Source organism: Mchenga conophoros, linkage group LG5 (genome assembly GCF_057382185.1).
Source record: "Mchenga conophoros isolate Kocher_MC1m ecotype Shallow Benthic linkage group LG5, M_conophoros_male_GT1.1, whole genome shotgun sequence".
Taxonomy (NCBI): Eukaryota; Metazoa; Chordata; class Actinopteri; order Cichliformes; family Cichlidae; genus Mchenga; species Mchenga conophoros.
This window is the reverse complement of record NC_140530.1, coordinates 12,463,196-12,487,311: the sequence shown is the minus strand read 5'-3', so window position 1 is coordinate 12,487,311 and position 24,116 is coordinate 12,463,196. Positions and strand designations below refer to the sequence as shown.

The 24,116-nt window shown below is 43.9% G+C and overlaps 1 protein-coding gene across 1 annotated transcript in view; it reads left to right on the top strand.

The window, feature by feature from the left end:
* slc25a26 (solute carrier family 25 member 26) overlaps positions 1-23,665 on the top strand; it is a 56,973-nt gene extending 33,308 nt beyond the window's left edge. The window contains exons 7-11 of the mRNA XM_085273323.1: positions 2,777-2,821; positions 10,559-10,628; positions 13,373-13,437; positions 18,230-18,303; positions 23,236-23,665. Coding sequence (XP_085129449.1) covers positions 2,777-2,821; positions 10,559-10,628; positions 13,373-13,437; positions 18,230-18,303; positions 23,236-23,332 — 351 coding nt within the window. The 3' untranslated portion in view covers positions 23,333-23,665. The remainder of the gene's footprint in view (positions 1-2,776; positions 2,822-10,558; positions 10,629-13,372; positions 13,438-18,229; positions 18,304-23,235) is intronic.
* Positions 23,666-24,116: the final 451 nt, after the last annotated feature.

Below are 24,116 nucleotides of genomic sequence, written 5' to 3'. Positions count from 1 at the left end.
AAACTGTTTCTGACTGGATGTGCTTGTTAGTGAGGGTTCCTCTCAAGAAAGACGTCCAACTGCGTCTGCATTGATTTATATCGAGGGTCAAAACTCATCATTAAGGGTACAGAGGAGGTCATCAGACTTGATCTTTATACGGGACAGAGTTTAAAACAGTTTGTCCCACTCAGCAGTGGCTTGAACTTTCACTTAGTTTGTGAGTAACAGCGAGTCAGTCAGGTGTGACATGATGTGCATGTCTGTCTTTTCCCAACAATGGAAAATAAATTTCTCTTCTGGGCTTTTTTTGGGGTTTTTTTCCCCCAAAGTCTTGCTTGTGTTTTTAGTTCTTCTCCATGGTCTAAGAAGCAGAAGGGAAAGCAGAAACACATGTTCAGTCCCCTTTGTTGTTTTCAGCTTCCCATTCTGTCTCTACCTCTCTTCAAAATTTATTCCTTCTTTGATCTCCTTCTGACACTACAGCAACCTCAGGTTAAAGCATTACAGTAGAAGTGCAGAACCTCACATTAATGCTGTAGAAACAACTCTATAGCCGTTAGCTCATATGCCCTCCAGCCTGCGTTCTTGATTTTGTAACTCAAGCAGACATTCTTCTAAATGTCACATGGAGTCAGGTTGGTACGTCTTCCCAGTTCCTCGGTTTGCCTCGGTTTAATGAGAAATTACTCATCGATTTTAATCAGACCTCATGTGGTTTTTCAGATGTTTCATCTTTGCCGGGCAACGCGCTCAAAAAAACGAGCACTCCTCTCCAGCTCAGTGTGCCAGGAGTGTCAAAGCGAGCCATAAATCACCGGTGGATCATTCTTTCCAGATCCTCTGCTGAAGCCATCTGTCTTTGTCTCGCTTGCTCTCTCTGTCTTTGCACTCACTGCAACCAAAGATTTTGTATTTTTTGGATGAAATTTTGTAAATTAATATGTAGTAAAAAACAAAAAACCCTGTCAGTTGCATTTAAGGCTAAATTTAAACAAGTTTTTGATAATTAATGCTTTTTTCAGTTTGTAAACAGAAGTTACTGTCGCTTTATCTGTGCTGCATCTATCTGTGCCTTATTTAAGGTGACGTTACAGTAGTTTTGCACTTATGTGCACAAGAATTCTAGTATAAAATATAAATATAAAACCTGTCAGGATGTGTTTACTTAGGTTGACTCTCAGTTTACTTTGACTCATATCAGTACAACATGTTCCCCTTGCACTCAGCAGCAATACCCATTACCCCCCCAACATCCCTGTACTCCCTCTTTCTCTCTCTGTCCGTCTCTTTTCCCAGCCTGGAATAGCAGAACTCATCAGGGTGGTAATAAAACACAGGTGCACTTTTATAACACTCCACTTTCTGGGGGCTGGATACCAGGCTTCCAGTATGTCCCAAAAAATTTTTTTAGATAATCTTAGAGGAGTGAGAGAATTTGCTTCTGTCTGCACAGATAGACCAGATGGGTGAAGATTTCTGACCTTGCACATGCCAGGCCCATTTATCAAGGAAAAGTCAAAAGCTGCCTGCAGTATTTTCAGCTTTAACGCTTGAGTAGTAACTACACTAATGCAGAATTGCATTTAAATCTAAGGGTCTAGGTGAGTTCAGGTGTAGCTGCAGTGCCTGTGTGGGTGGGACAGTGTTATGGGGATTACTTACAAACATTTTACAAGCAGTGGAGTACAAATGTATCAGTAACAGCTCTAACCTGTCATGGATGTCTGGTTTTATTCAGTAGGTGTTTCTTTAAGTTTGAATCTGTACCCCTCCCACCTCCACCCTCTGCCCCTTCGTAATACTATCTCATGTTCTTTATTTGTCATACTTGCATTAGGTCTTTTATCAGCTCATCTCAGAAACTCAATTTCCTCCACTTAGTTGAATTTGCACTCAATTTGACAGCTTTATGTCTTTACTTTAATAAAACTCTGGGCCTCTATGAAGATCTTTAAAAGTCTTATATTAAACTCTTAAAAAGCAGATGCCCTTTAATTGAATCTACTTCAGAATGAGTGTTTATATGAGGTCAGTGCATTTGGACTAAGCTCATTAGGTGGTGTAAACACACTTGGTGCATTGTCTTTGTGCTTTGGCTGACTCAGTTTTTGCCAATGTGCTAACATGGTCTGATGGAACATGTTGGAGGGGGTGGTTCGGATGGATGAACGATCCTGTTGTATGTGTGATCAAAGCCTGATGACACAACTCACTGTCACTTTATTTATTTCTTCCTTTGCTTTTGTTTTTTCCTGTCTTGCCTGTCTTCGTCCACTGCAGGATGACAGGATATGTGCGCGTGTGTGTTTTCTCTATTTGTTTGCTTAGTACACAAATGGAGAAAGTATACTCGTTCCTATGTCTGTGTGTGTGTGAGAGAAAGGGAGAATGTGTGTGTGGTCTGACTGCGTGTCATTTGCACCTCGGCACTGCCATCGATTTCTTTCCACTGTAACTTCCTGCCTGAGCCGATTTAGTCTTTCCAGCAGCAGCAACACACACACTCCCACCATCCCCTCATCCCTCTATTCCTCTCTCCAACTTTGCTCCATCTATACATCCATCCATCCGTCTGTCAGGACTGCCAGACCACAGCCCGTCTCATTCATTAATCATCAGCACTGAGAAGGAACAAGGGAGCAGTCAGACGAGTTAGAGGAAATAGAGAAAGGTGGCAGGAATGACAAGTGTAAGAGATTAGAGGTTAAAGATGAAACCTGAACCTAAAGAAAATGAAAAACTAATGCTGACATAATGACGATGATTAACACTCTGCCTTCTTTCTTTTTTTCAGATCCCATTCTCTCTGGTTCAGTTTCCGCTTTGGGAATATTTAAAGGTATGCATCTATCTCTTATTTTATTCCCTTTTGCATCTTTATTGCTAATCTATTTTATCAGAGTAGCATCATTTCCAGTGAAAATTATGTCGAGGATAAATCCACTATACAGTCAAAACTCACACATTTACAGCACGCTCACCCTCTGCATTCTCCTGTATCATTGTGGCAGGCCAAAATGGGACTTTGCACCCCGGTTTAATGGCTTGTCACGACTGTCATCAAACCAGCCTTTCGATTTATCACGAGCTCTGAGAATAGCCGTGTTGCTCTTCCTCTAGCTTTTTCTTGCTTCCTCTCGTCCTTAATGTCTTTTTCTGCCCCATGTCGCTGCTCTCCCCTCGCGTTTCACAGATAAAAAGCCATTTCTCTCTGAAAAGATGGCGTTTTGTTGGAGTGACATCATGTCTCAAGGGCGCGAGAGGCGGCCAGTCAAACATTCCATCAATGTTGGGAGCTAACGGCCGAGCGAAGGCGAACAATACGGCGCACAGCTGTGTGTGTGTATGCGTTTCTGTGTGTCTGTGCATTTGCGGGAGTTAGATTTTGTCGTTCACAAGTGTCTCTTTGTCCCTCAGTCAAAGGCCTCCTCTCTCCAGGCCATCTGGACACATCCGTTGGTGGAGAAATGAACTGCTGGAATCTGGACCTCTCCTCTCGAGCCGTTTTTGAGTTCTAATGGCAGACTAGCCAAGAAAACAGATGAAAATAAAAACCCAAAAAGCAATTGCTTAGAGGCAAGCAAGTTTTTACTGCTGTTTCTTCAGTGACCACAGGGATGTTCAAGAGGATTTCTCCAACAAAAATAATGTGATATACTTTTAAAAAATGCTAAACCGAAGGAATTTGAGACAGTGCATGTGTGTGGCATGGTTTCCCATCTGCTTCACGGCATAGTAATGTGCTGCGTTATGGCTTTTTTTTTTTTTCCTTTTTAATTTCACATGGAGGCAGCACAGCTGTCAGAGAGAAGGGGGGAAGAAAAGAGAGCCAAATGAAGAAAACCCACGACCCAGTGCTGTTGTCTCGTCGTAAAATGGCCAAGCATCTAAATATCTGCATATCACAGAGGCAGCATTTTGCAGACACAAGTAGTCAGGGAGTAAATCATGAGGGAATCGGTCACTACACTGAGATTTAAAGCTTCTCCACGCCAGATTTCAATATCCATGTGAATAATTCTCACGGTTCTTTCACACATTAATTTCACAATATTTTGGTTTTCCCGCAGTTGTTTTCCCAACAGCATCTGCAGAATAAAGTGCACAGTTTGCTCCATCTGTTCTGACCTCAAAAATAACATTAGCAAAACAGGAGGGTGTAACACTTTTAGGTTATGATTGAACACCAACTTAGACCCACAAAAAATCCAGGGAATGTGGAGTCAAAGGCATGATGGAAGCTCAAAACGAGCCAGTGAGATATAGCACTGATTAAAAAAAAAAAATCTGGAGTCATTTCTCCTCCTTACTAATATTTTGCTTCCAAGGAGCTATGCTTTCTTCTGTTCTTTAAAGTGTCTTGAGCAATAGTTCTCCATTCCTTGAGTTTCGAGGGATGAACCAGTGTTGTCTACATATAACAGATAACTTAGCAAAGAACCAGTCTATAAAAATAACAAAAATAAGTTTCACAGCCAAAAAATAAGTATTTTTGCTCCAACAAGAAGGTTCCAAAAGAGCTATTAGCTGAAAGCTTTATATATGTCAGCGTGGTGTAAAACGTGTCGTTAAGAAAATTCAGTTGATCCATCTACTGCTGCTGAAACTGAAATCAGATGATCATCAGATATGTGGACAGAGGAGGTCAGGAGAAAGCTACAGCAGTGAGTCTCTACAGCTGTCTATAAAGCTTGGTGGAGGCTTTGTCATGGTTTGGGACTCCAATCATCTAGTTCAGCGGTCCCCAATCTTTTTTTGAGCCACGGACTGGTTTAATGGCAGACAGTGTTTTCATGGACCGGCCTTTAAGGTGTCGCAGGTAAATACAGTGGTCCCTCGTTTATCGTGGGTGGGTGTTACTTTCTAAAAAATAACCTGCGATAGGTGAAATCCGCGAAGTAGCCAGCTTTAATTTATACAATTATTGTAGATTTTTTAAGCAATGTTCCCTCTAATTTTTCATGTGTCGGAGCGAACACACAAATTCCCTGAGCGGTCTCTTGGACCGCTGTGAGCAACATTAGACGTGTGCACTGTGGTCACGCCAGCATCGAATCCATCCAAGTTACATGGTTTATTAAAATAATCAAATTACAGCATTTATGTTAGACTACTTTTAATTAAGTGCTTTAGCCCACTTACAATGAAAATTTAAAAAAAGAATCTTGTTCTTGACCTGTGCAGCATGTTAACACTATTGGAACTAAAAATAACTTGAACTCCAATTTATAAACACAACTTTTTTTTTTCTTTTTTTCTTTTTTTAAATAAAAATCTGACTTGTATTATGAGTCTGTGGTCTTGGAGAGAGTCCTGTAACTCTCTGTCTGCAAAACACAGTATATCAGAATCAGAATACTTTATTGATCCCTGGGGGAAATTATTTTTTGTTACAGTGCTCCATTATAAACCAACATTAAGACAAGACAGACAATACACTAACTAAGAATAGTACTATATATAAAAAAAAAACACCCAGCACGCCCCTGCGGGCGGTTTATCCTTCAAGCTCGGGTCCTCTACCAGAGGCCTGGGAGCTTGAGGGTCCTGCGCAGTATCTTAGCTGTTCCCAGGACTGCGCTCTTCTGGACAGAGATCTCCGATGTTGTTCCCGGGATCTGCTGGAGCCACTCGCCTATCTTGGGAGTCACCGCACCTAGTGCTCCGATTACCACGGGGACCACCGTTACCTTCACCCTCCACATCCTCTCGAGCTCTTCTCTGAGCCCTTGGTATTTCTCCAGCTTCTCGTGTTCCTTCTTCCTGATATTGCTGTCATTCGGAACCGCTACATCGATCACTACGGCCGTCTTCTTCTGTTTGTCTACCACCACTATGTCCGGTTGGTTAGCCACCACCATTTTGTCCGTCTGTATCTGGAAGTCCCACAGGATCTTAGCTCGGTCATTCTCCACCACCCTTGGGGGCATCTCCCATTTTGACCTCGGGACTTCCAGGTTATACTCCGCACAGATGTTCCTGTATACTATGCCGGCCACTTGGTTATGGCGTTCCATGTATGCCTTGCCTGCTAGCATCTTACACCCTGCTGTTATGTGCTGGATTGTCTCTGGGGCATCTTTACACAGCCTACACCTGGGGTCTTGCCTGGTGTGATAGACCCCAGCCTCTATGGATCTTGTGCTCAGAGCTTGTTCTTGTGCTGCCATGATTAGTGCCTCTGTGCTGTCTTTCAGTCCAGCTTTGTCCAGCCACTGGTAGGATTTCTGGATATCAGCCACCTCCTCTATCTGCCGGTGGTACATACCGTGCAGGGCTCTGTCCTTCCATGATGGTTCCTCGTCTCCCTCCTCTTTCTTGGGTTTCTGCTGCCTGAGGTATTCACTGAGCACTCGGTCAGTTGGGGCCATCTTCCCAATGTATTCTTGGATGTTCGTTGTCTCATCCTGGACTGTGGTGCTGACACTCACCAGTCCCCGGCCCCCTTCCTTCCGCTTAGCGTACAGCCTCAGGGTGCTGGACTTGGGGTGAAACCCTCCATGCATGGTAAGGAGCTTTCTTGTCTTTATGTCAGTGGCTTCTATCTCCTCCTTTGGCCAGCCTATTACCCCAGCAGGGTACCTGATCACGGGCAGGGCGTACGTGTTGATGGCCCGGATCTTGTTCTTACCATTCAGCTGACTCCTCAGGACTTGCCTGACCCTCTGCAGGTACTTGGTGGTTGCAGCTTTTCTAGCGGCCTCTTCATGGTTCCCATTCGCCTGCGGGATCCCCAAGTACTTGTAACTGTCCTCTATGTCTGCAATGTTGCCTTCTGGTAGTTCAATCCCCTCAGTTCTGACTACCTTCCCTCTCTTTGTTACCATCCGACTACACTTCTCCAGTCCGAACGACATTCCAATGTCATTGCTGTATAGCCTGGTAGTGTGGATCAGTGAATCGATGTCTCGTTCACTCTTGGCATACAGCTTGATGTCATCCATGTACAGGAGGTGGCTGACAACTGCTCCGTTCCGTAGTCGGTATCCGTAGCCAGTCTTGTTAATGATCTCACTGAGGGGGTTCAGGCCTATGCAGAACAGCAGTGGGGACAGAGCATCTCCTTGGTAGATCCCGCACTTGATGGTGACTTGTGCTATGGGCTTGGAGTTGGCTTCTAGTGTTGTACGCCACATCCCCATTGAGTTCCTGATGAAGGCTCTTAGGGTCCCATTGATCTTGTACAATTCTAGGCATTCCAGTATCCAGCTGTGGGGCATTGAGTCATAGGCCTTCTTGTAATCAATCCAGGCAGTGCACAGGTTGGTCAGTCTGGTCTTGCAGTCTCGGCTGATTGTTCTGTCTACCAGTAGCTGGTGTTTTGCGCCTCTGGTATTCTTGCCAATTCCTTTCTGTGTCCCGCTCATGTATTGACCCATGTGCCTGTTCATCTTAGCCGATATGATGCCTGACAGGAGCTTCCATGTAGTACTGAGGCAGGTTATTGGTCGGTAGTTGGAGGGGACCGGTCCCTTCTTGGGGTCCTTGGGGATCAGGACCGTCCGGCCTTCAGTTAGCCATTCCGGGTGTCTCTCGTTAACTAGCAGCTGGTTCATTTGTGCTGCCAGACGCTCGTGGAGTGCAGTTAGCTTCTTCAGCCAGTAGGCGTGAACCATGTCGGGCCCTGGTGCTGTCCAACTCTTCATACTGGAGACCCTTTCTTGGATATCTGCCACTGTGATGGTTACTGGACCCTGTTCAGGGAGGTCGCTGTGGTCTGCCCTCAGATCCTCTAGCCACTGAGCATTGCCGTTATGGGTTGCATCCTTCTCCCATATGCTCTTCCAGTATTGCTCCGTCTCCAGCCTTGGTGGTGCTGTTCTCTTATTATTATTGTTCCCTTGCCACTGAGAGTACACCTTTGCTGGTTCTGTGGAGAACAGCTGGTTTATTCTCCTGCCTTCTATCTCTCTGGTGTACCTCCTCAAGCGGCTGGCCAAAATGCATATAACATCCAAAAAAGAGCTTTAAATGTCCTTCAGCCTTGATGAACTATTCCTGAAGGCTACTTAAGGAAATTAGAGGAAAGCTGTGTTGAAAATTAAAGGTGGTCATATTGACTTTCAAGCTTGCTACACTATATACTGTGTTTCCACTTCTGTTTTGCACATGTATTAACCCCTGCACCTATTTACCATTTTCCTAATAAGATATATTGGGGTTTTTTAAAAGAGGGATGGCTCAAGACTTTTTCACAGCATTGCATCTTTACTAAAGGACATTTCCCAGGACAGAAATTCGAACATACACGTGATATACACAGACCCACCGCCCACTTTCCTGTGGGAAGGCAACCAGGTGCAAAGGCTGATCCTGACACAAGGGTTCAGAGGTCAAAAAGTTTGTTTTCCCAGGTTTACTCCTTATTATTTATTCATGAAACGGGCAGTAAGGGAGGGGGAGAGTCGGAATAGGAGAGAAACAGAGGAATCCCCCAGCGTGAGGCCTTTGATGTGGAAAACAAAATCTCCTTTTTAATCTGCCCTCTAATGAAATACACATGACATATCCTGAGCTCATCCACGGCCTCTGCCTTTGCTTCTTCCTTCTATCTTTCTCTTTGTGTTTACTTGTTTGTGTGTGCACACGTGTGCGAGAAAAAGAGTAGAATGAGTTAACATGAAACAGATTCAACTTGTGAAGGAGTGAATAGACAAAGAAAATATTAGTAATCACTCCATGCTGTTGCTCAATTGCTCTCACTGAGAAGTAATCATTACTTGCAGCACCCGAGGCAGCCCAGCTGTCCACATGTATTTTATACGCAGGCTAACCTTGCAGAGTTGGGCTCCTCGCCATTTTGCCAAAAGTGGTGAGGGCAGAAAAAGAGACATCCTCCCTTCTCATCCTGACTTTAATCTTAAAACAGAAACATCAGGTGGTTTCACTCAGTAGCCACTCTTAACTGTGAGAGTTTTTATACACAGTAAGTACTTGGAAAATACACTTATCTATATAATATAAACAATATATTCTATTGATACAATTCTGGGCTGTTTTTTGTCGGTGTAGTTCGGTCTGTAAAATTGCAACGCTAAAATAATTTTCAAATCTTTTAGGATATTTAAGGGGAAGAATAAATATAGCTCCAATCACACAAAAAATCTAGTTTAATTACATAAACTGTTGTTGCATGCAAAAGTTTCCTCATTTCTGAGAAAATATCAAAAAAACCCATAAAGTTAAAGATTCAACATTTCTTTGGTATTTGCAAATACTACAACAAAAAAAAGAAAAGTTTAGGGACTGTCATGGTCAGTTTTTTTAACATCTGCTTCAGAAAAAAACCTACTAAGGCTTTTTTTGGCTGGTGAGTCACTCAGTTCTTTTGGGGGGGATTTTTATCCATTCTTACTGTATGAGATACTTGTGGGTTTTCATTTTAATTTAATTCAATTTTTTAAATGTTTATGTTGGATGTTGTGAAGTTCATGCAAGCTTTTGTGTTTAGTATCATATAGCATTGCTAAGGCTGTTGTTGGTTATGAGTTAGCCACACCTTAATAACAACCTAATTAAGGTGTTGTTTTTTTATTTTGTTTTTGTGGGGTATTTTGCATTTGTTTCACATTCACTATATGTGGAGACGTAACAGTCACCAAAATTCCTTGACCGACTTTGAAATTTGAAAAAGAACCGCAGGCCTAGTGCCTTGGACAGTTTTACCAACAACATCAACATTTTGCATACCAATATTCAACAGAACATTTATATAAAGAAAGCTTTAATTAGTATATTGGCCACAAAATAAATAAATTATAAAGTCATTTGTCTGAGATGAACACTTGTAGAGATTTAAAGCCATTTAGCAAATATAGTGTTCTAGCAGGCTAATAACATACTGTTAGCTTAAACATTTGCTAATTAGCGCTAAATGCTAAGTACAGCTTGAGGCTGTAAGCTGTAGCACCTTTAACTGTACTTAGTATTTAGTGCTAATTAGAGGATTTAGAATCCTCCCCACTATGTGTTAGTATGTTAGTAATACCTTTATAAGCGGTTTGATTTTAAATAAAAAATTTAGAAATCAAAGACAATAGTGAAACACTTCTAACCATCTTTTCATTAAGAATAAATCTGCTACTGTGATGTTCCATGAAATATGTAAAGAAGCATTTAAGTAGGGGTTTACTGACACAGCTGCTTGGCCAGTACATTGATTTTGAGCTCCTGGTGTAAAACTACTAAAGTGTCAGTATATCCTAATATAATTTAATAATTATACTGAATATCTGAGTATGAGATGACCTGTTGTACTAAGTATATTCTCTTGCCTCCCTCTTATCCCACACCATGTCTTGGGAAACAAGTAGCATGACATCACTGGGGAGAAAAGGCAACACAAAAATAGCTGGACAGCTCATTTCCCAGCTGTGGGCTCTAAACCCCAGACCAGACCAAGGTTCACAATATGTTTTCAATGTGTCTGATAGTCCCACTAACTGCAGTGTGTCTCTCTCTCTCTCTCTCTCTCTCTCTCTCTCTCTCTCTCTCTCTCTTCCCCCATTTTCTTTCTCTTTCATCATCCTCCTCTATCTGCAACCCTCTCTCTTGACATTTCTTCTCTTTCTCCCAGACTCTGTGGTCGTCGAGGCAAGGTCACACGCTCTACTCTTGGCAGTCAGCAGTGTGCGGAGCTGTTGCAGGTGCAGGGGATTATATGCTGTGCTGGGAAAGAGGCAGAGAGGGAGGAGGGGAGGGAAAGGGGTTGGGATGGATGGATGGACGGACAGATGGATGTTAGATAGGATAGGTGAATAGATGGGCAGGAGGGCAGCACAAGTTTACCCAAAACCACATTATTGCAAGGTTTCTCAAGTGTGAGCTCTGCAGACAAATCCCATTCTCTCCTCCACCCGGGATTTGCTAAAGACGACTAAGGAGAAAATGAGAAAATGAATTCCAGTATTTTTCTTACACACAGATGGCATTAAACTGGCAGTCCTCGGTGCATTGATCCTGGATTGTTTCCACAACAGAAAAGTCACATTATCACAGTTGTCGGCTCATTCAGCCAGTGACTATTATTCCACTGCAGACTTTATTGTTCTGTCTTGATCTGGGTGAATGGGATATACAGACAACCAGAGGAAAGGACGGGAAGCATGAGATGGAGCCGTTTCTGGCCACGCGCCCCTGCAGCGCTGTGACATCCTGGGCACTGGAGCCTAAGCTGCTTTAAGAAAGGGAGAAAGAGATTAGACAGTTTATTAGAACAAAATTCACAATGAGAATTTTTTTTTTTTAATAAATGAGGTACGGATGCACCTTCTTTATCCCAGATCTGGGAAATTCTTTTGGTTTGTTTTTTTACAAAGATTTTACAAAATTAAACTAAACAAAACATTTTCAGGAGGTAATACATTTTACTGCATGTTGTTTTTGTACTAGTTGTAATTAAATGTAGGGTTTCAATTCATTTGGAGAATAAATGGAACTTTGAAACACGACAGGCTTATACTAAATAGAGTTTGTAAAACTGATTCTCTGTTATCATTTTAAAGAGTTTTGCTTGTTTGTTTATTATTTGTATTTATTATAGTGACTTGTCGTACCAGAGAGAGAAATCTCGACCCGGGGCCATTTAAAGCGGCAGCGCTGTCCTTCATGGAAGAAAATCTGCAGCAACATCTGTCTTTCCACCCAGTCTTGCATTTTTTGAGATAAAAAAATTAAAACCTGAATGTAAAGACATATTTCAGCAAAAGAACAATTCTGTAGTTCAGTCTGTGGAGCATTTATTGGACTTTTACAGCTTTCAGTCCATAACTCTTAAAATGCTACAGCATGCCAGACAGGACAGGAAGATGGAGGTTAGGTGATCTGGGGGCGTGATGCTGAGATTGAAGTGTGACTGATTTAGAGAAAACACACAACACAGCACCCTGAGGAATTGGGACGTGGCCTTTAGCCATCCCCCATCTGGGCTGTGGTCTCAGTGAAAGGAAGATTGTAGATAGAGATGCTTCAAAAGAAACAAGTGTGACAGTGGGTGTCATTTTAAAGAGGAAACCCCGTTTGGATTTATTGAAGGATTTCTGCACGAGCTGGCTTGAACCTCTTGTGCAGCTAGTAATTGTGAATGATGTCAAATTGCTGCACCTAATTCCTTGTTTCGTTAGTTCCTCATGAAATAATACAAAAGCAGTGGATCAAGACTGCACTGTTCACTATATGCAAATAGTATTTGAGTATTTAAGCAGTCAGGCGGCCTGGTCATTGGTTTGAGAATATGTATTTGTAGAGAGAACAATGTGGGGTGAAGGATCGGGGGGGCAGGGTGCTGTGGGTCCAGGGTAGGAGTCAAGTTCACGTCCCTACGTGACCAAGCTGCTGTCCAAGAGGGATCCTCAAGTTTCAGTCACTTCCCCTAACATTGCGCTTCACACTCACTCTCTCTCACTCATACATAATCTGCTTGACGCTGGAAATGCTCACACATGCGTGTTTAATCATCCCAGATATCTCTATGAGTATCCTGCGTTGATTTATGGCAGCTTTCAGCCTGTGTAGACACCATCATATCAGTCACCTTCATCACCTTCACGTCCCCCACTTACCAAGTGTAGATTATTTAATTGAGCGCTAGACATGTGAGATTATTTATTGGGATGATCGTAGTAAAGCATGCCACAGTAAGACAGCTGTACTGTTTTATTCTTGAACTTATCCCCCTCCCACAGCAGAGAACAAAAGCCATCTATTATAATTAGCTATTAACTATAAACCCTAACGCGGTTTTCCTGCAGCTCCACCTCACTTACAGTCGCATTGCTCCTCAGTGGCCCATATAGATATGTTTACCAAGAACAGTTGCTATGTTTGTGTCAGGGCAACACACACGTAACACACACTTTCTCAGTTATACACACTCTTCTGCTCACTGGAGGCTGCTCTGGATTTTGCTGCCTATCCAGCTTCCAACTTGGAGTGTTGGGAGGGAATTTGGGGTGGAACGTCTCTATAAAGCTCACAGGAGTGAGTGTGTGTTTTAGGGGGTCTGCGTGGCTTTTTTTTGCATGCATGTGCATGTAATCAGGTGTGTGTGTGTGTGTGTGTGTGTGTGTGTGTTTATAGCTCAGGGGAAGACGTAGGCTGGACGAAGCTGTAGAAAAGGGGGTGCTGGGAATAGAAGCGCGTCTCTGGTTTTTGTGGTCTAATAACAGGGGAAGGTCTGGGACTTGGAATATTATGATTTTATGAACTTAATGGAGTTGAGGGCCAATAGTTCTTGTGTTTATTGCTGAATTAATACATTACTGTAACTGTGGTTAAGTAATTGGTCTCTTTTATGGGTTTATTTTTAATATTTAAAGTCTGTTCTGAGAGCATAGAGTAAAGGCCTCTTATGTTTTCACTTTGCTGAGCGCGTTTGTGTGTCTTTCTGTAGGTGCAGTAGCCGCGCTTGTTACCACTCCTCTTGACGTGGCAAAGACCAGGATCATGCTCGCAAAGGTATACACACTTTAAACACGGCCACACAGCACAACGCCTCCTCTGGCAGCGAATTCATAAACACTGCTGTCAGGTGATGCCTCGCAGGCGGGGAGCTGAGCAACCCCCGCAGTGGTCGTGAGCACGTTTTGACAGTGTCAGCATGCAGGACCGGAGCAGGCCGAGGTAGCGCCGGGACATTAGTGACACCTGTGTGCACATATATCACCTCACCTGGAATATGGACCATTTCGGGAACACGCTGTTTGTGCGAATGGTTAGTGTTAAGAGTGCGGACATGTTACTACTTCAGGAGAATTTCCATCCCAAGGCTGCTTGTCACTGAGAGGTGAAGCAGAGGCCCATTGTCCCTCCGGTTAACTCTCCTACTATGTCCGTCTTCCAAGGCGTCCCCCCCAAAATCCTCGTGTTCTGCGAATCCTCCTCTTCCTCCCTCTCCAAGCCACCTTTTTTCTCTTCTGGCTCGCTCTAACTGTATGTCTGGCTTCCCTCACTTTGTCCTGTGTGTGTGTGTGTTTGTGTGTATAAAGGGTAGTGAGTTCAGAGTAACCTCAATCGGCCCCCCACACACACACACACACACACACACACACACACACACACACACGCACACTTACACTGTCCTTGGAGAAGACACAGTGTTCCATTCCCACCCCGTCCTAACTAATGAGACACTGGAATTAACATAAGACTCCGACAGTCTTGATCTCTGGTGAGAAGCCGTTGGCTGTAGGTGGAACACTGTGTTACAGAAGCTTCCTGTAAACATTATCTGAAACACAGCTGCTGTAATTTAACCACCAGCAGAGGACTTGGCCTGCATCGAGTTTCAGTTATAACTTTATAAGGCCAAGTCTTTGATTCACTAAAGGCGCCACAGGTGAGAAAAGGAGAGTGAAACGAGAATGTGCTGCTATGCCGTTTAAAGCGCTTCTACTTCCTGTTTAAAGTCTGTCCACATCCACTTTACTACAAGGAGGATTAAATGTGTGCATCTCAGACTTTCATTTTTTGTAATTGAACTCAAAAAATGTAAGCTTTCATATATGCTATATTCATGACATGTAAAGTGAAATAACTTCAAGCCTTTTTTGTTTTAAATTTTAGGATGATGGCTTGCAGTTCATGACAATCAGAAACTCAATATCTCAGAAATGAGTGATTATTAATCTCCGGCTCTCTTATACAGTGTGTCTTTTGTCTTGTCTTTCTCCTCTCACGCTCAACTGGTTGTGGCGGATGGCCTCCCTGAAGCTGCTTCTGCTGGAGGGTTTCTTCCTGTTCAAAGGGAGTTTTTCCTTCCCACTGTCGCCAAGTGCTTGCTCACAGGGGCTAATCTGATCTTTAGGGTTTTTTCTGTATTATTTTAGAGTCCTTACCTTACAATATAAAGCACCTGGAGGTAACAGTTGTTGTAATTTGGTGCTGTAGAATTAATATTAATTTGAAGTGAAAAGTCTGCATGAATCGTTGGACTTCAAACACCTTGGATTCTGTGCCTCTGCATGCTTCCTCCAGACTCCAGGACCTTTGTTTTTCAGTAAAGTAAAAATGTGCTTTGATCTGAAAATAAGACTTTGGGCCGCTGAGCAGCAGTGGTTGTTGAAGCTTGTGCTTGTTCCTGCCACACTTTCCCCTTCCAGTCCATTTGCTTTTTATTCTTCAGCACAGCACTCTACTAACATCCTACACATGGAGGGTGTCAGTGATCATCATCATCATCTGGACAACGGTTAGGTCAGCAGGCTTTCCAATCGTGGCGGCGTGCACTGAACTACCTTTGAGTATAAATACTGTTGAATTGTAATTTAGTCAAACTTTAAATGAAAAATTCTAATAATTTGAGATACTGGATTTTCAATTTTCATGAACATCAATCGCTAAGCTAAGCTGCAGATTTTTTTTCTCCAGTAACCTCAAATCATTATGTTTAGGAGTTAGGAGAAAGTGATAATAATGCCAATAAATGTCTATTTATGATTAACAGTTTAAAGCTGTGATATTGAGTTTATATTCACCAACCTGGAAACAACAAATCTTTGGCATTTTTTTTTTTAAATTACTGAAAACCCCCCCAGAAAAACATCATATTTAATGGCTGTGATGTATTTCCTGTCAGCCAAATTAGCAACCAGTGGTCCCGATAGTTCTTAAAGTGGTGCTGAAAATGAAATTGTAAACTATTTTTTGTGAAAATTATAAATTATTTCCTGTGACATCAGAATTTATACTGTCCCGATCAAAAGATCAAGACCACTTGAAAAACTGCAAAAAGCTATATTTTGCATTGTGTCTTCCAAGTAGAGCTTCAACATGCAACAAGAAGAAATGGGAGTGAGATACAACTTTTTTTTTTTTTAACATGCAGTTTATTGAAAACAACACTTAAACTGAAACAGGCTGTTTTACAGCTGATCACAGGTTTAGGACCACATGCATTTAAAAGGCCAAATCTGTGCAAAAATGTGGATTCATTGTCATTTTCTGTCAGGTAGTCACACTGTCATGACGTTCTGATGGCAAAGGCAAAAAAACGTTCCCTTTTTGAACGTGGTTGGGTTGAACTGCATAAGCAAGGTCTCTCGCAGCGCGCCGTCACTGCTGAGGTGGGACACAGTAAGACAGTTATTTGGAATTTCTTAAATGATCCTGGGGGTTATGGAACGAAGAAGTCAAGTGGAAGACCCAAAAAAATTTCACCAGCACTGAGCCAGAGGATCCAATTGGCTGTCAATCAAGACACCGGACGATCCTCGAGCCAAATTAAGGCCCCATAACCATCAGACGGCATCTGAAACTGAAGGGCTTCAAAAACAAATCTCCTTGAATGCCACAGAGCTGACTTTTGGACTTTGCAAGCGAGCACCAAACATGGGACAATAAAAGGTGGAAGAAAGTTTTATTCTCTGATGAGAAAAATGTAACCTTGATGGTTTCCAATGTTACTGACATGACAAGCAGAGATGTTTTCTATGTGCCACAGCGGAGGGGGCGCCATAACGGTCTGGGGTGTTTTTTCCTTCAGTGGAACAACAGAGCTTCAGGAGGTGCAGGGGCGTCAAACGGCCGCTGGCTATGTCCAGATGTTATAGAGAGCATCCCTCATGACTAAGGGCGGGTTTGGTCCTAAACTTTTGATCAGCTGTAAAACAACCTGTTCCAGTTTAAGCGTTGTTTTCAAAAAATGTTTTGTCTCACTCCCATTTTTTCTTGTTGCATGTTGAAGCTCTACTTGGAACCTTGTTAAGATCCAACTATGCAACATACATTTTCAAGTGATCTTAAACTCTCATTTTTAGGGGCTCAGGTTTGGTGTCGCTCGGTTGGCTCCTTGTGGGTGACAAGTCCAGGCAGGAGCATTGAAGAAAGACAGACAGAGCAGGGCTCGTGTTGACTGTGGACGCTTTAGATCCGGGCTATGGGGGGAAACTGGGTGTTGGAACTTGTCACATCAGTTTTCTTCCCACAGGACACAGAATGAAAGACTGGCGTTGTACAGTATGCAGCCTAGCGCAACCGAGACCCAGGCAGGCCGACATCCAGGGCACAGCTGGAGGAGCAAAGCCCCTCCAGGACAGGACTGCCTGCAGCAGTGGCAGCGTGCCTGTTGTACCACAGAGCTGCCTCATACCTCCTATGCTGCTACCGCACAACACTGGTCTTCTTAGAGTCGGAGATTTCTGCCTGTTCATCACAGTGCTGCCATCAGTGTCATGTTTACTAATATCCACTGAAACCAACTGTGGCAAAGACAGGAGCCAGTGCAACACTTTATAGAGCAGCCGTTACTGTTCAGACTTTTCACAGGAAGCATAGTGGATGCCAGAAAACCCAGAAAAACACATCAAGAAGCACTTTTAAATCTTATATTTGGACAACAAAAAAAACACGAATCGGGAGAAGAAACTCATAAACTGAGAAGCATAAAGATATTTTTGTATGTCAGCATAAGTTAGACAGGGACTGTGTGTGTGTGTGTGTGTGTGTGTGTGTGTGTGTGTTTTGGACACCCTGTTCCTCCATTCCCTCGTTCCACCATTCCACAGCAGTAAAGGAAAAGAAAACTTGTCAGGCCAGAAGAGGAGGGGCGGTGGTGGATTCATTTCTCAACCACCTGTCTCCAACAGAAACACAAGAAATAGGGGTGTTTTTCCCATTTCCGTGAAGAAAAGAAGCATGAATCCTACTCTAGATTTACAGCGGATGCTGCAGACTGTTTCCTACATGTTCAACAAGCTGCAGCATAGATCGCTGTGCGCACACCAACACACAAACTCCTCAAGCCTGTGCTCAGCTCCCTCCTGCTTATTCGAATCTCACAACTGCCTCTTCCATTTTTATCTTCCTTCCTTTTAAACTGAAGCCACCCACCATCACTTAACCCAATGTGGCCTTATCGTGCCGCTCTCATACCCGTGACGCTCCACGCTGATGGATTCAAAACTCTCTGGCCAGCTAATCCGTTTAGTATAAATAAAACGACCGGACTGGCAGGAGGAGAGGGAGACAAGGAGAACTTGTTGAGTGTGTTTTTTTTGGGTGGGCAGCTGGTTGGGTGTGTTTCTGAGCGGGTGCTGGAGGTGACACCTGCGCTGACACAGCTGTCCATTAGCAGAAAGAGGGGGGAAGGGGAGGCTGGAGGAAGCTGGGCTAAGAAAGACTAAACAGGGTGTCTGTCTGAGGAGCAGGAAGCACGGGAGACAATTTATCAGTCATCGCACCTCTATTTGTGCTCTCCAGGTCCCTCTTTCTGTCTCACTCACTCACTCTCCCTCTCTCTCCCTCTCTGCAGGCCGGCTCAACCACAGCGAGCGGCAACATCCCACTGGTGCTCTACGATGTGTGGAGGAGTAGGGGCATTGCAGGGTGAGTGTGTGTGTGTGTGTGTGTGTTTGTGTGTGTGTGTGTGTATCTTGATTTTGGTGAAACATTCAAAGACCCTTGTGATTGTTTAAAACCAAACAGCCTCTTTACACAAACCATTTTATCCCAGGCCACTTTAGAAAGCTCGTATTTTACATGATTTGATTTAACCCGGCTCCCGATCCCTCGCGTAATCAAGTTTGATAGAGCGGTTCCTCCAGGGAGCGTGAATTTACAGCCACGGCTGAAAAATGAGCTGTATAAAAGCTTTTCCTGACGACTTGCTGCAGCGCCTTATTGATTAAGGTGTTACGAGGGGCCAAGTGAAAGGGTTTATTTAAGTGTTTTGATGTGTTTATGATGCGCACTGGACAAAAGGCCAGGTCTAATGGGGTCCACAGAGGGCCGCCAGCACTAAAACAAACCCTCAGTCCCGGTGAGTAATAGGCCTGCTTGTGTACAGGCTGCCATCGCTTAATCGGGATGCACCCCGGCGTAGTGCTCGCAGCAGATTTGGTTTGGGGCTGGGCCAAACGCTAGTAGGATAATGCTCTCCACCCTCCCTGACTCGCAAACACACGCACACACAGGCAAATTTTGTGTTTGTTTTTAGCAGACACAGTCCTGGAATCCAATCAGAGCCAAGGGTGATTCCCTAAAAACCTCTTTCAAACATTGGTAACACTCTGGGCATCATTTTTAATAAAGATCACGTCTGAGACTTGATTAAATCTCAGTGAGCTGATAGTTGGCAGGCCCCCGTGGAAAAACCCTAACTACAAGTCCCACTGTCCCTGCTGGAGCACAGGAGAACTGTTTACAGCCTCCAACTCTGCAGCACATGGAAATCTTTTTTTTGTCTCCCTCTTCTTCTCCTTCTACTCATTGTATCATCATCCTGGGCTTAGCTGTGTCTCAGCTGCACCCAGAGAACAAGGACCATGAGCTTAAAATGACTTTTTTTTTCTCCTTCATGATGCGATGTAACCAGAGAAGGTGAAGAATGAGAACAAAGAGAGTAGCTAAGAGACACATTAAATGCAGAAACAAAGGAGAGTGTTTAAAAAGTTTTTTTTAAGTACAAAGGGAGGAATGGGGGGGTCTGTTTTGGCCCGGTGGCCCGGTGGTTGCACTGGTGCATGCCTGATACAGATTGCTGGGGCTTTAAAGCTGTAATTATGGTAATAGGCCCAATTGCTGTGTAGTGAAGCTCTAAAGTGCTTCCATGTGTGTGCCATGCCCCAGAGAGCCCGGGTTAGGAGAGAGCAGTGCAGCTCACTGGCCTACCCCACTAACCTGCAGGATAACCAAACACGGCTATGAGTCATGTCAAAATAAACACTAATGGGCAACATGTCCTCGAGGCTCTCTGATTGGCTCCTTGTGCAAACCAGAATAGAAGAAAAGCAAATAAGTAACACGCTCTCACCTCACACACAGAAACCTGTGGTAAAGTGCAATTGTACTTTACTGTTATTGGTCCTGCAACACAGCATGAACGGAGTCGTGCTGTGTTGCAGGAAACAGTAAAGCTGTGCTGCAAAGACACAATGATGAGCAGCTGTCCGCCCATCATTTAAGCCTGTCCCTGTTTTTGTCTCGTAAATAAGGATTTATCAAATACATGTAGCGCTCTGTCTTCCAGAATTCCTCAGCCACGTCTCAAACTTGTTAGTTCTCACGAGAACTGAACAGTATTAAAGAAAATGTCACTTATTCTTTTTCTTTCTTTTTTTTATAGTTTTGGACTCACACAACACAGAAAGTGCTTGTTAGAGGCTCAGTGGTTTGTGCTATTTGTTCAGATGAAAAATGTCCACCATCACTGCAGTTATAGTTATATAACAGATAAAGATAACACAGAGGAAACAGGGTGACTACAGATGAGTAATTTGTTTTCCAGACACTGATTATTTAGTGTTTTTTAAGGGAAAGTGTGCTCGAGTCTGTTTTTGTCTCTGCAGCTATCGTCCACTTTTCTACACCCACTCCCTGCTAGAAGGACATAAAAAAGATTGATTTTCCTCAGATTTGTTGAAGACCCAAACATGTTAGAGTCGGTCCTCTTTCCTCTTAAATTTATCCTTTCAAAGAGTTTCCGAGGACGGCTATTTTTATTTTATTTTTTTCATGGAACGCATTCTGTCTGCCAGAAATTTGCTTTCAGATACATTTGAAGATTTCGCCCTCGCTCTCTTCTTAAGCAGCACCGGCATATTTCTTCACCGCAACCAAAACATTTTGCGTGAGCTCACGGCGGTTCCTCCATACTGTCCTGCCGAGCTTTGAAACTATATTTAGCCCGGTTCCTCGGGAGAGGCGATTGGCCGACAATAGGGGGATGACGGCTCTCTGTGAATGGCCAGGCCGTGATGTCGAGGAGTCCCAGGGGGAATATTTGAGCTCCGGCTCTGCTCTGACGTCCACAGGTGGGCCTGATCCCAGACAGGAAATGTAACGGCAGCAGAGAGCTGAGACAAAACATGAGCGCTGAGTTTAAAATTAGTTCATTCCTCGCAGCGCGGCTATCGGACCATCACATGATGGAGAAGGTTGAGTGGAATACACAGGGATCTGTGTTGTCATTAGGCGCTCCACCTGCCCTCTGTTACTTCTGTCAGTGGGTTTTGATTAGCTTTGGATTGTATTTGATATCAGGGTGTAAGCAATGCACAGCACTCCCCCGGTGCAAGCCTGCGACTTTTGTTTCAGCAGATGGTGATAGATAGCCGTGCCGAGATGGAAAGAGCACGTCGAAGGGCAGGGCAACAGCCTCTGACTAATGTCCCGTGTTTATTTGCAGCAGTTCGGTTCATGCTTGGATAAACACACTTGTATAAGGTCTCTCACACTTCCAACTTCCTCTCGGTTTCACACACTTATCAAAGCCAGCCATGCAAAGCTAAGCCGTCTGTTGAGACCGGGCGACCTAGGCCTGGAGCATTCTTAAAGGTGGAGTCGTGTGAATGGTTGGGATGTTTGGAAGATCCCTGGCATGCTTGGACACTTGTATAACTTTACAACGGACAACGTGAAAATATCATAAGTAGGAAGTCTGTCATGGCCTCTGATCTCAAATTTCTCAAAAGAGCTGCACTTAACTATGTGTGTGTGTCCAGAAATAGAAGCTTCATGTAGGGCACTGAAAGGAAGATGACAGAGCTTACACAGAGACTGTTGTAGGAAGATCTTCTGTTCCACTTGAACATGCAGGGCCGATGGTTAGGCACAGTAGAGCTTTGAGCTAAATGCTAACATCAGTATAGTAAATGCACAGCGGAGCGCCGCAGTAGCTGTGTCATTAATACAGCTTTTTTTTTTTCCTCTAATAGTGAGTAATAGCAAATCTTGGACTGGGTGGCTCTGCAGCAGAAGCTGGTGTGAAGTTCTGAAATGTGATATGGAAAATAATCTGCATACTTTACCTCTCAGTTGCTAGCTGGAAGTCCTGTTTTAATTTCTTCTCTATGAAAACCTGAAACCTTAAAAATGTGATGCCTAAGCACAAAACCGGCCTGGTCAGGTTGCCCAGAAGTTGTCAGCTCTTCAGAATTATTTTCTTTCTCTTTTGATTTGTGCGTGTGTGTGATGTATTTGCATTCAAGAAGCATTTTTAAGGCTGATGAAAACCAAATTAAACTTTGCAATATTTCAAAAGTTTCTCTAGAAATGAAAGTGGACAGGAACACAAGTGCCAACACACCCACACGGATGATGAATGGAGACAGACATGTTGCATGCGTCGACAGTTTTGTTTTTTTCAAACACGTGCGCGCGCGCGCACACACACACACACACACACACACACACACACACACACACAAGCGAGCACAACCACACATCCACCAGCACACAATACTTCTCATCTGGCTTGGACTGGGCCAGACCTTGTGAGCGTGGGGGCGTATTGGCAGACAGAAGGTGTTGGTAGGCAAATGCACTGCGAGAAAGTCAGACAGAGTGAAGCGGGGGGGGGGGGGAAATAAATGGAGAGACGGACACAAAAAGCCGGATGAACTGACAGGACCGAGTGAGCACGTGTCTTAGAAGTGCATGACGCAGCACGAATAGGAGTCAGAGGAGAAATCCCCAAACAAGTGAGCCAGCTGAGGGGGACGTCGCTGAGCGGAGAGACAGAGAAATGGATGGATGGACAGCAGAGAGACATGTGCAGATGTCATCTGGCCATCAGTCACATAGAGAGAGAGTAGAGAGAGCGAGAAGGAGGTAGGTGGGGGGAGTGAGAGCTCCAGAGAGGACTTGGGTGGAGGCTTGAAGCCTAATCCCAAAAACAGCTGTGTGTAGCAGGAGGTGGGGGGTATCTTGGGAGACTCTTATGGCCCATCACATCCTTTGACCACCACCAATGTTAGCAGCTCCTCGTTGAGCCTCGGTCGCTGTAACACGGGCCCCAGCCTTTGCTCTTTGTGAAAGTGGCTCACTAACATGGCCTCATGTTTGAGGCGCTCTCATCGACCCCTCTGCACCCAAACACCATGCAGAGCTGGACACGAGACGCTCCGGGCTCCTCCTTTCACAGCGCTTTTTCATGGCAGTCATTTAAGCTGCAGCACACTTTTATGAGAGTTGATCACACGTCTGAGTGTAAGAAAATCTAGTCCTTCCTCTAACCACGCCCTTGAAATACGGATGAAGTGTGCTGCACAAAACACCAAGTGTTCTCTTTTTTAAAAAACATACTCTAGCTCACAAACAGGGTGTCACGAACAAGGCAATCTTACGTTGTTAGACAGTAAGCGAACATTAGTGGACTGACATTTTGCTCTTTATATTGAGGACTCCATTCATCCTGCACAGAAGCGCTGTAGATAGTCTTGTAGCGTCTCAAATGCATTACTGTACCGCAATTTTGACAAATGCTGCAAAGATATCTTTTTTTTAAGAAGCACATGTTGCTCTCTCCCCTTTCTCCAGTCTGTTTGCTGGCAGCATACCGAGGATGACCTTCATCAGCGTGGGCGGTTTCATCTTCCTCGGAGCCTATGAGAAGGTCCGCCGCACTTTGCTATAGCAGCACGACCTGTGACTGTCCTGAGTCCTGACCTGATGGAGAGAACCAGAACAGCAGGGAAATCGTCTCTGGAAATGGAGGATCCAGCATCCTGCTGAGTCCTTTGAAATGAGGCAGAGAGGAGACGCTCACGGGGATGACTGCATTACCCAGAGTGCCACATTCATACTTATTGATTAGGCACTCAAAACACCACAGAATTTTTTGAAATGAAGCAACACTGTATCACCTAGGACAACGCAGTCATTGTAGTCAGCAGTGACTGGGACCATTTATGTTTCACGTGTTTGTGAGAGAATGAGTTATGTGATTAAAAACGGTCTTTGTATCTTTCGAGTGAGGTTTGGGGCTTTCTTTGACTCTCTGGAACTCTGCATAGTTTAATGATCATTTTAGCGTTTTCTCCTCTCTATTGGACTAAGCCACCTGCTTTAAAGACCCACCAGAGAGACACAGCACTATCTCACCATTGTTACAATCCTGCTGCAGCAAAGCTGACCTCATCCACATGCAAAAGCCTTTTTTTTTGTCCTTTTTTTTCTTGTAGAATCCCAGAACAGTAGAAGCCTTTTATTAACAAAATCACGCACTTTGTCATCTCCGGCTCTTCAGATCTTTTATTTATGAATAGATCAGATTTTTGATTCGGCCACTGCTTAAGCATTTTGCTGTCTCTCTTATAGGTTTGTGTAAGGCTTTTTTTTTTTTAACCTTTTGTTGACCTCCTTCACTAGTATCAGTGTCTCTTTGGAACTCAAATGAAGTTCGACTGAACAGCAACCAA